General features: G+C 48.1%; 1 protein-coding gene across 1 annotated transcript in view; it reads right to left on the bottom strand.

Annotated features, from left to right (window-relative positions):
* ARHGEF10L (Rho guanine nucleotide exchange factor 10 like) overlaps window positions 1–17346 on the bottom strand; it is a 146912-nt gene that overhangs the window by 92314 nt on the left and 37252 nt on the right. Inside the window, exon 4 of the mRNA XM_082273488.1 lies at window positions 15961–15988. Within this exon, the coding sequence (XP_082129614.1) occupies window positions 15961–15988 (28 nt within the window). The remainder of the gene's footprint in view (window positions 1–15960; window positions 15989–17346) is intronic.

Here is a 17346-nt window from a genome sequence, read left to right as displayed (position 1 = left end):
TAATTACTATTATAATATTTATGTTTTTTTTTTTTTAATTGCCATTTTATTTATAATAACTATTATAATAGTAAAAAAAAAAAAAATTACTACTATACAACTTTTAATATTTTATTACTATCATTATAATTAGTATTATTGTTTATTGCTATATATTTATTATTATTTTCATTATTTTATTATGGGGAACCAGAAGAGGTGTTATAAAAGGTTGTATTGCGTTGTAATGCGACCAGATCGGTTTTTGTGAGGGGGAGCAAAGGAACCAAAAATGTCTTTGCTAAATCAGAAGTACAGGAAATATCAGACATTCTTACTCCCATCACAAATCCCAGAAACAAGGGGTTAATTCCTGCAAGGATTAGTGGGTGGAGAAAAGTAAACCATCCCTTTATGCCCATGGGGGGGCAGCACTCAATGCAGGATGGCTGGTCTATAGCAAATAGTGGCAGAAGACACATCCAACAAATTCATCCCAAGTACCAAAATAAAATTGACAAAATACTTTGCAACCTCCGAACCCACAGATGGTCCTCATACAGTCCAATGTCACCCATTTATTCCTCACTGGACAAGGATGTTCCAGGCTTGTTGGCCATCATCAGTGCAGTGTATGGAATTGAGCAGGAGTTAAAATCATTTGGTTATTAGGACAGCGCCAAAAAGACCCCCCCCCCCCCAGTCCTGAAAAGGTTTCTATTTGGGAGTCATGTTGATCTTCTGGCTTCAGTACTCGCCAAGTCTGATCTGGAACAAGTGAATGGATCAGGAAAATCTGAGGAAATTCCTAAGAATTTGTGTAGCTGGCTATCGAAGCAAAAGGATAAAGAGGACAGCCAGGCACTAGTGCCAAGAATGACACCTTCGTAATATTCATGATCTACAATTGGGTTGGTGAATGGATGGGGGGGGGGGCTTGGCAGAAATTTCCAGCCCCTCAAGACAAAAGCTACTTGTTGGAAGAATCCAACTCAGCCAGTTCAGTCTCAAATCGGGGGTCCCTGATCCAACCAACAGCTCAATCAGAAGAATATTCTCCTATGTTCTAGAAACAGCTTCGGGTGACACCTATCTTTAGGAGGAAGATACGAGGATTGTCCAATGTTTTGTGGTGTCCCCCCCCCCCTTCACCCTGAGAATGGCCCCCAGAGAAAGCGCTCACATAGTCATGAGTTTGTTATTTAAAAGGGAAGGTCCATCTTATATCTAAAGCCACCATAAAAGAGGCAGCCCCACATACAGAAGAGGCCCCAACTCTGCCAGCACTCCCCACCAGAGTCCATCCAGATCAAGATTAGTCCCTTAAAAGATACAAAGTGCCTGAAATCCTCCGTAATTTTCCTTAAACAATCAGCAGAGTGAGGAGTTCCTGTTCATGGCCCTGGTAGGTCTACTGCCGGCTCTAGTTCTCCGACACCATAACATGAACAATCGGCAAAGCAGAGTATTCCTGTTCAAAGACCTGCCTACCAATTTGACCTGAACCCAATCTGATCTTCCTCCTCCCCTCACCCTTGTAGGCCTACAGATGGCCTTAATTCCCCCATAATCTACACCATCATAGCATTCCTGTTCAAAGACCTTCTCAATGATCCCCCAGATCCCGGTCAGATCCTTCTTCTCCTCCAACCTCTGGCCAACCCTGGCAGGTCTATGGACTATCTTAGTCCCCTATTGCAATGCAGATTGTTCCTCATGGGCTGGCCCACTCTTCCCCCTTCCAGATCCCAGTTAGATCCCCTTCTCCCCCCACCTCTGTTTGCTCTAGCAGGTCTATGGAAGATCATAGTTCTCCATTGCAATGCAGGGTGTTCCTCATGAAACGGCCCACTGTCCCCCCCTCTATCAAGATAACCCTCCTCCACATTGGCAGGTCTATGAACAGCCTTAGTCCCCCATTGCGATCACCATCACACAACCAACCAATTAAAGTAGAGCATTTCTGGCCACAGATCTGCCCCCAATCTTCTAGATCCCAGTCAGATCCTGCACCTTTACCTACCTCTGTTGGTGAAGGAGCACCCTTGCTGTTCTACAGACAACTTTAGTCCTTCATGGCAATGCAGAGTATTTATCATGGACCAGCCCACTGTTCCACCCCTTCCAGATCCCAGTCAGATCACCCTCCTCCACACTGGCAGGTCTATGGACAGCCTTCATTTCCCATTTCCAATACCATCACATGGCCAACCGACGAAAGTAGAGCATTCCTGTTCATAGGCCTGACCATTGATCACCGTCCTCCATCAACCTCTGCCCTCCTTAGTCCCCCATGGCTACGTAGAGTGTTCCTCAAGGACTGGCCCACTGTCCTCCCCCCCCCCCCCCAGATCCCAGTCAGATCCCCCTTCTCCATCAACATCTGCTCTCTCACGCAGGTCTATGGACGATCAAAGTTCCCCAATGCAATGCAGCATTCCTCATGGACTGGCCCACTGCCCCCCCCCCCCCTACAGATCCCAGTCAGATCACCCTCCTCCACACTGGCAGGTCTATGGACAGCCTTCATTTCCCATTTCCAATACCATCACATGGCCAACCGACGAAAGTAGAGCATTCCTGTTCATAGACCTGACCATTGATCCCCGTCCTCCATAAACCTCTGCCCTCCTTAGCAGGTTTATGGACGACTTTAGTCCCCCATGGCTACGTAGAGTGTTCCTCAAGGACCGGCCCACTGTCCTCCCCCCCCCCCCCAGATCCCAGTCAGATCCCCCTTCTCCATCAACATCTGCTCTCTCACGCAGGTCTATGGACGATCAAAGTTCCCCAATGCAATGCAGCATTCCTCATGGACTGGCCCACTGCCCCCCCCCCCTCTCCAGATCCCAGTCCGATTGCCCTCTTCCACACTGGCAAGTCTATTGACAGCCTTGGTCTCCCATTGCCAATGCGATCACATGACCGAGCGACAAAGAGGAGAAATCCTGTTCCTACACCTGTTTACTGATCCTCCAGATCCCAATTAGATCCTGCTCCTCCACCAACCTCTGCCCACCTTTGCAGGTCTTAAAGATGGCCTAAGTCCCCCATTGCCAACACCATCACATGAACATTTGGCATAGCAGAGCATTGATGTTCATAGACCCCACCCACCAATCCTTTAGCTCCCAACAGAGGCGTAACTAGAACCTTCAGGGCCCCGGTGCAAGAAACCATGAAGGGCCCCCTGGACCCCTGGCGCCCTTTACTCTAGTTGCGGGGCCCTTTATTACGGTGAGGGAAGGGAGAATTCTGAAGGGGGGGGGGAGCACAGAAGGGGGGAGGAACAGGGGAACACACAGGGGCCCAGAGACAGCAGAACACAAGTATACTGGATAGGAGGAGTGGCGGGGGCAGCATACAGAGGAACCAATCTCCTCAATTTTCCTCCTGCAGCTACAGAAGGAAAAAGGAGGACAGTGATTTCTCTACATGCTGCCCCCGCCGCCCCTCCTATTCAGGTGTACAGGGGAGCCACATGGGCCCCCTTGAGAATGGGGCCCGGTTGCGATTGCAACCCCTGCAACCCCTGTAGTTACGCCCCTGGCTCCCAATCAGATCCTGCTCCTCCACCAACCTCTTCCCACCCTTGCAGGTCTTATAGATGGCCTTAGTACCCCATTGCCAGCACCATCACATTAAAAAGCAGCAAAGCAGGTCCTAGTCAAATCTCGCTCCTCCACCCACCCTGGCAGGTCTACAGATGGTTTTACTGTCTCACAGACCACACCCTTTCTCTGTTCGGTAGATCAAAGAACACAATGGAGATAAATATGTCCTTTAGCTTCTCCAGGGGTCTCTCATTCTGGATAATTCCTTATAAAGACTAAAACCCACTGGTGGGATATCTGAGGAATAATAGCAGACATGGCTCTGGGAATCCTGCGCTGTACGGATTGGAATGATACCAGAATATCCTCCAGAGAATTTTCCATCATTTAAAAATACCTCCTCAGCCCTGAAATTTGAGGTTTTCTTAATCTTCATCTCCGGGGAGAATCGTATGACTGATGTGTACAGTATACAGATCAGACGACCTCAGGCAAAATTTACACACAGCATTGACAATGACCGGGTCCCTTAATTCGGCCCAGGGGCCACTGAGAGACCCCCAGATAATAGCGCATAGATAACGGGGGTGTTCATGGCTTATGGTTTTACCCCTAGGACTACGGATTTGATTTGGAGGACTGATCTGTTCTTATGTCCACTCCTTTTAAAAGTGTACCTGTCATTAGCGAAATGCGTAAGCTGACATTTGCTTGGCTTTGTCCAATTTTGGATCATCAACCTGGTACAAGCATGCAGCAAGTGAAATTCATTCTTTGTGAGGTAGGAGCGCTGAACCTTATGCGGATGCTTTTTAACACGATGGGTGGTTTGCGGTCATAGAGGCTGCTCATCAGCAACTGTGGGGTCTTGCTGGACCCCCAGTGGAGTTTATCGAAGTTTTGAAAGGATGGGAGAGCCCCACACCAGCTTGTGCAGACATTTTTCAAGATTTTTATTTTGTAACAGCCAACGTGTTTCGGGGGCTCAGCACCATCCCCTTCATCAGGGCTAAAAACAGATGATGCAGACACTTGGATTTGAATGCCTTTCCAATCCAAGTGCCTACATCATCCAGTTTTTGGGCCTGATGAAGGTGGGAGTGCTGAGCCCCTGAAATGTGTCAGCAAGTGAAATTCAAGGACTGAAGCTGAGGAATTAGAATGACAGCCAGAGAACTAGCATTTTCAGAAGCAGAGTTTCCATGCACTGTTCCTTCAATCTGGACAAAGTGGGAAGGAACCATCAGTGAGACCCATTAGACACACTGCTTCCTTCTAGTGTCAGCCAGGAGCTCCATATCCAGATTCTACCAGCCAATGACAATGAAGATCACCAGAAGATAATGAAGATTATGAAGATAAACCAGTCTATAGACCAGTGGTCTCCAAACTGTGGCCCTTTGCTTGCCCGTATCTGGCCCTTGGGGCACTATTATATCCACCGATACCAACAGTGGGGCAAAATTCCCACCACTGACATGGACGGTGCACTATTCCTCCCAATGACACCAATGATGGGGCACTATTCCTCCCAATGACACCAATGATGGGGCACTATTCCTCCCAATGACACCAATTATGGGGCACTATTCCTCCCACTGACACCAATGATGGGACACCATTCCTCCCAATGACACCAATGATGGGGCACTATTCCTCCCAATGACACCAATGATGGGGCACTATTCCTCCCAATGACACCAATGATGGGGCACTATTCCTCCCACTGACACCAATGATGGGGCACTATTCCTCCCACTGACACCAATGATGGGGCACTATTCCTTCCACTGACACCAATGATGGGACACTATTCCTCCTACTGATACCAATGATGGGACACTATTCCTCTCACTGATACCAATGATGGGACACTATTCCTCCCACTGACACCAATGATGGGACACTATTCCTCCTACTGATACCAATGATGGGACACTATTCCTCTCACTGATACCAATGATGGGACACTATTCCTCCCACTGATACCAATGATGGGACACTATTCCTCCCACTGACACCAATGATGGGACACTATTCCTCCCACTGATACCAATGATGGGACACTATTCCCCCACTGACACAGACACTATTCCTCCCACTGATACCAATGATGGGACACTATTCCTCCCACTGACACCAATGATGGTGCACTATTCCTCCCACTGACACCAATGATGGGGCACTATTCCTCCCACTGACACCAATGATGGGGCACTATTCCTCCCACTGACACCAATGATGGGGCACTATTCCTCCCACTGACACCAATGATGGGGCACTATTCCTCCCACTGATACCAATGATGGGACACTATTCCCCCACTGACACAGACACTATTCCTCCCACTGATACCAATGATGGGACACTATTCCTCCCACTGACACCAATGATGGTGCACTATTCCTCCCACTGACACCAATGATGGGGCACTATTCCTCCCACTGACACCAATGATGGGGCACTATTCCTCCCACTGACACCAATGATGGGGCACTATTCCTCCCACTGACACCAATGACGGGGTACTATTCCTCCCAATGACACCAATGATGGGGCACTATTCCTCCCAATGACACCAATGATGGGGCACTATTCCTCCCAATGACACCAATTATGGGGCACTATTCCTCCCACTGACACCAATGATGGGACACTATTCCTCCCACTGACACCAATGATGGGACACTATTCCTCCCACTGACACCAATGATGGGACACTATTCCTCCCAATGACACCAATGATGGGGCACTATTCCTCCAACTGATACCAATGATGGGGCACTATTCCTCCAACTGACACCAATCATGGGGCACTATTCCTCCCACTGACACCAATGATGGGGCACTATTCCTCCCACTGACACCAATGATGGGACACTATTCCTCCCACTGACAGCAATGATGGGGCACTATTCCTCCCAATGACACCAATGATGGGGCACTATTCCTCCCACTGACACCAATGATGGTGCACTATTCCTTCCACTGACACCAATGATGGGACACTATTCCTCCTCATTGCCGCCCCCCTACCCCTAAAAAAAGAAAAAAAAAAAAAAAAAAGACAGCGAACAAATAACGTTTTCTAAAAAAAAAAAAAAATTGGGTTCGCCGGCCTTTGCAATGGAAGTGGTGGCTGGGGGGGGGGGGGGGGGGTGGGGTTACGTCCCAGAAGAGGCGCCGATCGGCAGCCTTCTGGGGGCGTAACCCGATCGCAAGTCCTTGCGATTGGACACCCCCACTTTCGGATATCCTGGCTGTGATTGGTCCAGTCTCCAGCCTGGACCAATCATCATCCAGGACATCCGATCCCTGCCGTCACAATGGGGGCGGTGCCGGTGCGTGAGTCAGTCACTCACCGTCACCGCCGCTCGGAGGACGAGGGAGAAGCCGCTCTCCTTCCCGCCGCCGCAGAGAGGAAGGACTGGATCGAGGAGGGAAGAACCCGCCGCCGCCAGGTAAGTGCATTAAATTGAAGGGAGCACGCACGCGGCACTCTGCAATCATTGGGGTACAATGCTGTGGGCACTCTGCAATCATTGGGGTACAATGCTGTGGGCACTCTGCAATCATTGGGGGACAATGCTGTGGGCACTCTGCAATCATTGGGGGACAATGCTGTGGGCACTCTGCAATCATTGGGGGACAATGCTGTGGGCACTCTGCAATCATTGGGGGACAATGCTGTGGCGCTCTGAATTGAAAGGGGCATGCACGCTGAACTCTGCATTGTGAGGGCACAGCACAGTGTTCATTGCATTGAAGGGGGCACAGCACAGTGTTCATTGCATTGAAGGGGGCACAGCACAGTGTTCATTGCATTGAAGGGGGCACAGCACAGTGTTCATTGCATTGAAGGGGGCACAGCACAGTGTTCATTGCATTGAAGGGGGCACAGCTTCAAAGTCACGCAATTTTTTTACTGCATTTTTTGGCGCGAAGCAATACCTATTACATTTTTCCTTTTTGCGCCCCCCCCAAAAATTTTGAGCACCAGCCGCCACTATTCCTCCCACTGATACCAATGATGGGACACTATTCCTCCCACTGATACCAATGATGGGACACTATTCCTCCCACTGATACCAATGATGGGGCACTATTCCTCCCACTGATACCAATGATGGGACACTATACCTCCCACTGATACCAATGATGGGACACTATTCCTCCCACTGATACCAATGATGGGACACTATTCCTCCCACTGACACCAATGACGGGGCACTATTCCTCCCAATGACACCAATGATGGGGCACTATTCCTCCCAATGACACCAATGATGGGGCACTATTCCTCCCAATGACACCAATTATGGGACACTATTCCTCCCACTGACACCAATGATGGGGCACTATTCCTCCCAATGACACCAATGATGGGACACTATTCCTCCCAATGACACCAATGATGGGACACTATTCCTCCCAATGACACCAATGATGGGGCACTATTCCTCCCAATGACACCAATTATGGGACACTATTCCTCCCACTGATACCAATGATGGGACACTATTCCTCCCACTGATACCAATGATGGGACACTATTCCCCCACTGACACCGACACTATTCCTCCCACTGATACCAATGATGGGACACTATTGATCTTTTATTGAAAAGAATCAAGCAACATATTTTATACAAAAGTAAAAAACAGAACTATAGTACAATATTCCAACAGAAAAAAACAAAGGAATTCACATCCATGTGCAGAATATATACAATATATACATAATCCACTTCCAACATTCTTAGAAAACTATTTACATAAAGCAGCAGAGAGGGCCTAAGAGGCACAACCCATCACCTATGTATGCAGCCATTTATCAAAAACTGAACATTAAGAAAAAATCTAGGGTGATAAGAGACAGAAAGCCACACCCGGGAAAGAGACTCCTGGCAGTCAGGGAGGCTTGAAACCCCTCCACGCCTTCAGCCAAGCCCTGTGACCCCACTTGTCTCTCTCAAGCGCCCGAATCTTCCCCACCTCATGCAGAATGTCACACACCACCACCTGAACAGGAAGGATTTTACGCCGAAGGGTGACCTGACACCGTGCGTTCCATGTGTAATAACGGACTACTAAACTAACTAAAAAAAGTGTATCTAAACAAAAGCCCCCACCAGTATTGAATGCTCCGTACACCCACTCAGCATAACCCAGCCTGGAGAGGAAAGGAACACAGAGGGCCCGCCCAACCTGTTTGTATACCTCTATGTTAAAAGGGCAACGAAGCAGAAAATGGTCCATAGTCTCCTCCTCACCTGCACATTCCTCCCGAGGACAACCACGATCCATCCCACTGCGGAATTTCAAATTGCCCCGAACATAGAGCCTCCCGTGGAAGCACAACCAGGCCAGATCCCTGAATTTAAGGGGGACTCTAGCCAAATTAATCAATCTTAACCCTTCCCTCAAAATTGGGCCTGGGCAATCCCTTAAGGCCAGTGGGTCATGAAAGACTTCACTCAAGACTCGGCTCATAAGGACTTTCCTCGGAGCGGATCTGAGATCTTCAGCCGACAGTCGCCACTGCCGCAGCAACTTCAGACACGGAGCGACATAGGCTGGGAGCTGACCACGATGACCCCTGAGATTCTTCACTTGGCCACCTTCTCCCCAAAGTCGCAGAAAAGGCCTAAACCAAGATCTAAACATGCCTGCCCATCCAGGAGGTTCCACTGCAAGCATACTACCAATGTTAAACTTGAGAAATAGCAGTGAAAAGAAAAGAACGGGGTTGACCATACCTAAGCCACCCTCCCTCCTGGATAGATAGGTGACATTCCTCTTGATGGGGTTCAGTCTGTTCCCCCACAGCATCTGGAAGAACACACTATAGATCCTAGCATAGAGAGACACTGGCAAGATGCAGACAGGGCTGACATACAAGAAGATCGGTATCAGGTAAGTCTTAATCAGATCAACCCTTTCCCTCAGAGATAACTTCCATCTCTTCCAGCTGACCACCTTAGTATTGGCAACTTCCAGCCTGCCTTCCCAGTTTTTGAGGCCATAATCGCCAGGTCCAAATTCAATGCCTAATATCTTAATTTTTTCCTGGGGCACTGGAAAGGTGTCCGGGAGATCAAACCCCTCACCTTCCTTTCCCATCCAAAAAACTTCACTCTTTTGCTGATTGATCTTGGAGCCTGATGCTTCAGAGTACCGTGATGTCAGAGAGACCACCTCCTCCGCTTCATCTGTCCCAGTGACAATCACTGACACATCATCCGCATAGGCAACAACCCTCAAAGGCGGCTCACCCGGGATTCCCACTGGTACCCCACACAACATGCTGCTCTCTAGCCTCCTGATGAAGGGGTCGATTGCAAACACATAGAGCAGGGGACTCAGCGGACAACCCTGGCGCACCCCAGAACCAACCTCAAAGGACTGTCCAACCCAACCATTAACAAGAGGGAAGCTTTCTGCCCCCTTATACAAAACTTTTAACCAACCGACAAAACCACCCGGCAGACCGTACTTACTAAAGAGCAACCACAGGTACTCATGGTTGACACGATCGAAAGCCTTTGCCTGATCCAATGCCAGTAGATACTTTCCCCAGCCTGCAGCCCTGCACTGCTCCAAGGCCTCCCGGACAGCTAAAACCGCTGTGAAGGTGCTCCTACCCTGGATCGAACAGTGCTGATGGCGAGAAAGCAAAGACTCTGCTACTGCCGATAGGCGCCAGAAAAGTATCTTCGCCAGCACCTTTCTATCGACATTGAGAAGGCTGATGGGGCGCCAATTCTCAATCATCGAAGGATCTTTACCTTTTGAAAGAAGAATCACAGCTGAGTGTCTCATGGAAGGGGGAAGCACCCCCTCCGCAAGACAACTGTTAAAAACCTCTACCAAATGTGGGGCCAGAATAGACTTAAAGGCTTTGTAAAACTCAGCCGTCAGACCATCCGGTCCAGGTGACTTTTTGATGGCAAGCTGTTCAATTGCCCTCGTCACCTCTTCAACTGTGATCTCTTCTGTCAAATTCATCAAAGGGACATCTCCACCATTTAGACCTGGAGTAGAGTCCAAAAAGCTTTCCATCTTGTCTCGGTCAAGCTCTTTCCTCCCAAGAAGTTCAGCATAAAAAGACCTCACGACCTCCAGGATCCCTGACCTGGACTTTGTCAAGGAACCTGTACTATCCTTAAGGCCAACGACCATCTTAACAGCTGCACCCTGTTTGCAGTTCTGGTAAGGGTCAGGCGAGTGGTATTTCCCATAGTCCCGCTCCAGAACCAAAGAGGTATGCCGGTCATATTGACACTTCCTGAGGAGGATTTTCACTTCAGAGATTGCCCCAGGATCTCCTCCTCTCGAGACAAGAATATCCAGCTTCCTCCGCAAACGTTGGTAGGTCATGTATCTATTAAACTGTTTTTTATTGGCTAGGCCCCTGAAGAATCCAGCAATCCTCTTTTTGGTCAGCTCCCACCACTCAGCCTTGCTGCTACAAAAGTCCAGGATGGTTACCTGTGCCTGAAAGAATTCCTCAAAGGATTGTCTAACATGTTCTTCCTCAAGGAGAGTCGAATTTAATCTCCAGATGCCTTTGCCCCTCTGAGGGAAGTCTGAAGCATTCAAGACCACAGATAGCATACAGTGATCAGAGAACTCCACTGCCTGCACCACTGGGGGTGAGAAAGCAGAGGCCTCCTTCAAAAAAAAACCTATCTATTCTACTCTGACTATTACCTCGATGAAATGTGAACCCTGTGTCATCCGGAAGGTGCTTAATGTGCACATCCACAAGACCAGCATCCCTAACCATACTATTTAAAAAAACGCTATCATATCCCAGCCGGTCATTGAAGTCCTTCCTGTCCTTGGGCCTAGTCACAGTATTAAAGTCACCTCCAAAAACCACTTGCCGGGATGTAAAAAGAAATGGCTTGATCCTTGTAAAAAGGCATTTCCTGTCCCACTTTGTGTGCGGCCCATAAATATTAATTAGGCGCAGGTCCTGCCCTCCCACAAGAACGTCTAAGACCATACATCTCCCAATCTCCACCTCAATAACCCGCCGGACAGTTACCATGCCGGTTTTAAACAACACCGCCACCCCGCCGTAAGGCTCGGCCGCAAGAGACCAGTAAGATGGACCATACCTCCACTCTCTCTTGGCCATATGAATATCTGCCAAGGAGGTGAGCCTAGTCTCCTGCAAAAATAAAATTTCAGCATCTAATTGGCTGAACAAAGAGAAGGCCATAGAACGAGCTCTTACTGACTTAATACTGGCGACATTTATTGTCACCACTTTTAACGGAGGGGGAACCGCCATTTGGGTTATTGAGTGGATTGCTTCTTAGCTCCCCTCTGCTGCTCATCACCAGAAGCCTCTCTCTTTCTTGAAGCCTCCTCCAACTCCATTTCAATTTCTGAATTCTGCTCAGAAGAATCCCCAGATGAGGAGATATCCCAAGCAGAAGCCCTAGAACGGTTGGGGACAGACACTGGGGCATCCTGTCCCTGTTCCGTCCTCACCGTCTGTCTCTTCCGCCTCACAACCTTCCTTCTCTCCTCCAGGTACTGCAGGTCAGATTCAGAGATGCTTCCATCTCTTGTTTTCTTCTTCTTCTTTGAAGTATTCACAGAAGACTTCTTTACAGAGGAAGCCGCAGCAGCACCCTTTTTGGTACCCTCTACCACTCCTGGTGGGTGGGGGGCTTCTTTAAGGTCACACTTAGGAAGGGAAGATTTATCGGGAATAACTGACTTGGGGGGCACAGACTTGGAAGGTTCTGACACAAGAGGAGCAGGGACAGTAGGCTGGGGGGACACAGGGACAGACACAGAAGGAATACTTACAGATACAGGAGGGGTGGGCACAGGGACTGGGGAAGGATCCTGAACAAGACCAGGGGGGTCAGTCACCGCAGAGGAGGGTGGTACAACAGGGGCCTCATCCTCCATCCTGTCCAGCCTTAACAGATCATCTATCACCTCTCTATCCATATTATGCAAGGCTTCAGGACATCGGCTGTAGGGGTGGCCAAGGCGCAGGCACAGGTTGCACCTTATCGCCTGGGTGCAGTCCCTGGCCACATGACCCTGCCCCCGACACACTGAACAGATCAGAGCTGAACAAGAGGAGCTAAAATGCCCCTTTTCTCCACAGCGGTGACACAGTTTTGGCTGACCGGGATAAAAAATGGTCATCCTATCCCTCCCTATAAAGGCAGAGGAGGGCAGGTGACGGACAACATTCCCATCCCTAGCCAACCTGACCGTTACCGACCAACCCCCGGTCCAGATGCCACGCTCATCATAAATTTTATCTGGCCTGGTCAAAACATCCCCATAATTTCTCAACCAGACCTCTAAGTCCCGAGCAGGAACACTCTCATTTGTGAGGATAATAGTGATTTTCTTTACTGTTGACCTTTGGGAAACTGCCACTGGCACCAGACCTTCCCATTCGGGTCTTGACCTGCACCGAGCCATATAGCGTTCCCAGAACAGGTCAAGACCCTCTGGTCTGGTGAAACTAACCGTGTACTCCCGACTTCCAGCCACATGTATCAAGGCATATAGGTCATTAGCCCCAAAACCCATATCCAAGATCAGGTCCACAACCATACGCCGTGCTACAGGGACTGCACCACCTTCCCATTTAAGGAGGACTACGTTCCGCCTTGGACCCCCAGCAGGAGCCATAGACCCAAGACCAGATCCAATGGTGCTCATAGTGGCAGCCTGCAAGGGAAAACCCCGATTGGAAGCGGAGCTCCTCCTTGATTGTATTCCTGGCTTGATGATATTGCCAGGAGCACAGCTTACCACCTGTGCAAATGTAGGCTTATTAGGGCCAAGACCCCACACTGATGTCACATTATCAGGTACATTTCTATTATTATTTCCAGCTTGGCCTAAATCAGCAGCATTATCAGTTAAACATACAATGGTGGGTCCCACCACACCTGCAATGTTATTAGGTGTAGTTACTGTTTCTAATGCAGTACCAAATGCTTCCTGCTGCTGCGCTGTAGAGTCCTGGTTAGTTATTACTGAGACAGTTTTGGGCTCAGCAGAAGCAGGGTTAATCGGCTCTTCTGGGTTTTGTAGTTCCTGAGCAGAAATGTCATTTTTTAAACGTAACATTTTCTCAGCAGGCAAAGCATTGCTGAGCACAGGGGTATCATCCTGGGTGTCACTGGGAAAACCCTCATTATTAGGCAAGGTGCTAAAAGGCACAAAAACAGTTTTGTCTATTACCTGAGACTTGATAGCCTTTATCTTATCAGGTACATGATCCGGCAAGTCCTCCACACCACCAAACACCAGCTTATCTCCCTGTACTGGAGACTCCATTACCTGGATTACCTTTAGCATGCCTCCTGAGCCCTGAGATGGCAATGGGCTGCTTACCTCACCTTGAGGGGGAAGGGGGTCAGAACATGGGGTCTCCTCCTCCACCTCCATCTTTGCAAACCTTCGGTCGTTGCTAAACTTCTCCCTGAAGGGACCATCCCTGCCTTCCATCATGGCCACGATGGTTTCCTGATGTTCCACACGGACCTTAGCTAATTGGACCTCTGAATCCATGGATCCGCGGTTCTTGCTGAACAAGCCTTCACGCTGCTTTCTCAGGCGCTTTAAATCCGCTCTAAGCTTGTAGAGCTTGTCTCTTTCCTTATTGAGGACTTTGATCCCGGCCACCACTCGCTCCCGAATGGATCCAGCATCTTCATCCTCACCAGGTGCAGAGAGATCACCAACCACGGCTTGTCCAGGAGCAGGGGTGCCATCCATCCGACCAGGGGATGGCTGAGAGCCTCCAGCAGGAGAGGCCCCGCTGGCCTGCATGGCCTCCCCAGGAAGGAGCCAGCAGGGCTGGGAGGGATTTCACCTCACTCCCCTCTCAAACAGATCACCTGGAGCAGCAACAGACACACAGCCAGAGAACCTTGCAGCAGCCACACCCGAAGCTGAATGATGGGAAACGACTCCTCCCACTGACAGCAATGATGGGGCACTATTCCTCCCACTGACACCAATGATGGTGCACTATTCCTCCCACTGACACCAATGATGGGGCACTATTCCTCCCACTGACACCAATGATGGGGCACTATTCCTCCCAATGACACCAATGATGTCACACTATTCCTCCCACTGATACCAATGATGGGACACTATTCCTCCCACTGACACCAATGATGGGACACTATTCCTCCCACTGACACCAATGATGGGGCACTATTCCTCCCAATGACACCAATGATGGGGCACTATTCCTCCCAATGACACCAATGAAGGGGCACTATTTCTCCCAATGACACCAATGAAGGGGCATTGTTTTTTTCCACTGTCATTGGAACCTTTTCTACCACTGGCCACAGTCCGGCCCCCCTAATGTCGAAAAGGCCGTAAACTGGTAATTTGTTTGGAGACCCTTGCTCTAGTCTAGACCATGGATGGCAGAAGGGAAGCAATGATCATCATTAAAGAAATGAACAATCGTAAAACATCTTCATACAAAGAAGTAGCCACCTAGCTTTCTGGATTCACAGCCAAGAGAGTCACCAAACATGGTACAAGCAGCCTTGTGTCAAGACAGGAAGTCATAAGGAATATCTCCAACGGGGACACAAAAAGCACATTTTTAGTAAAGTGAGCCATGGATAGAACTTCGGATAGTATTTTTCATACTGGCCCTGCAACAGAAAGTGATGGAAATCTCCTAGAACGGTGTCACTGGAAGAGGTATTCCCATTGGAAGATTGTGCCTTGTGGAGAGGAACCAGGACAAAGAGGGGGTGACCCTCCCTAGCGGGGACACAGGACAGCAATGTACACCTCCAAATGAGAGAGGCACCAGGACTTCAAAAGTTCTAAGTACAGTAAATATAAATAAAAAAACCCAGGACATGGACTATGTTTTAACTAAAATTAGATATCACATAAAATAAAGCAACAAACATAAAACAAAACTAAAATAGCCAACAGTATCGAAATGGAAGCTCAAAAGACTATTATGCATAAACAGTGTAACAAATATAATAATTCTGTAACCAATCCTTCCTAAGCCAACAAATACTACCAAGATTTGATACAAAATGTATCAATATACAACAGAGAGGGTGTTATCACTGCCCCCTTAACCTCACATAGAGTCCGGAGGGGTCTGTATGTCGCGATGGTGGCAAAAAATCATAACCCCTAACATGTTCAGCCACCAATACCACCGCCAAAAACAACTCATTCGAGTGAACAGAACCACACCGTAACCACCCTTTTGGCACAACAGTTTGCGCTTTTTAGGGTTAAAACATATCGCCTCCCAGCCGCCTGTCCACCGCGGATCCCTTTCAGAGGAATCGCCATGCTTCTGCCAGTGCAAATGAGCCCCAAGAGACAATTTAATTCAATCCATAAAGTTCCAATATACAATGAACTGGGCTTACCTTGACGGTCGGGCCGGGGCAATCGGCTCTGTAAAAAAAAAAAAAAAAAAAAAAAATATAATAAATAAATTGGAATGAATCCAATTATCCAACAATTCTGTAAATAAAAATTAATTTTCATAAAATTTAGCATCAGAGATAATATTATAATGCTACTAAGACAATTTATATAGAAAAACAAACAATCGCATATTGGTTTTCTTATGACAAGGTTATTTTTTATTGCCAGTTTTGAAACAAGAAGTGAGAAGTTGTCATTGAATAGGTGTCCCCATTGGAAGACTGCCTTTCTCTTCCTGTTTAGGTGACAACTGTAAAATGTTGGATTTTCCATGATTTTTTTTTTTTTTTTTTTTTAACTTGGCGACAACAGAATTAGAGAGGGTCAGTCTTCCCAGCGGGGGGCACAGGCAAGAAAAAAAAAATGCAGAGGTTCTAACTCTTATCTGCTCCATCCAAAAAAAAAAAAAAAGGAAGGACTGGAGGAGATATACAGACACTCTATTAAATGAAACAGGTGTACCTAATAAAGTGTCCGGTGAAATATATGTAGCACCACCCCCGCAGGAGCTGCTGATTATATTATTGGGTCTACACCCTGCCTAACAACCCAATCAAATTGGCTCGATCCCTCCTCAGGCACAACTGACCCAGAATAGGACTGGACTATCAAATAGATACACAGGTTGGAATACAATACTTCACTATGCAACAATACCTTGTTACCTTCTTGAATAGTAGTCCTTCTGGGTGACACAATGGAACAACGCACAAGATTGTAATTAACCAAACTTAGTTTACTATGTATCAAATTGAATAGGGGAGATACAATACAATACAATACAAGTCCATAAAAGGTTATTTAAAACAGCTTTAAAAAGGTAAAAGAATACCCCCACACTCCTCCTGCATTAAGGCTAGACACAGTACCAGGTAGGTGGGCCTATCTGAGTCCCTCCCCCAGAGTTCTCTTCTTTCTTGTTGATCTTCGCTAGCAAGGTTATTGAATAGAGCTCATTTGTAATCCAGATTAGGAATAAAGATCAAGAGAGAAAAAAACAACGAGCTGTTAGTTGTCACCGCAGGGTGTCTGCGTAACTGAGCAATAACTTCTGCGAGAGAGATAAGCCTCTGGCGACTCCTTTACAGACCTTATTGTTTGTCTATGAGTCTCCTGAGAGAGTATGGTGATAAACCCCGGGGTTTTATCACCTCCTGCTGCGCTACCGCTATCTGTAGATAAAACTGTCTCTTCAGCAGATAAAGTCAGTTATTGGGCATGTGCCCTCTCACCAACAGAAGTTTCTCCTTCGCGCGCTTCCACTGCGGTCTCAGTCCTTTGGCTATATGCCGGCCGCGCGGGGTCCTTCTGGCGGATGACTTCCG

The sequence above is a fragment of the Pelophylax lessonae genome, assembly GCF_965119305.1.
Source record: "Pelophylax lessonae genome assembly, chromosome: 12".
NCBI lineage: Eukaryota > Metazoa > Chordata > Amphibia > Anura > Ranidae > Pelophylax > Pelophylax lessonae.
Note: the sequence above shows the minus strand (reverse complement) of the source record. Positions and strands in the feature narration are given on the sequence as shown.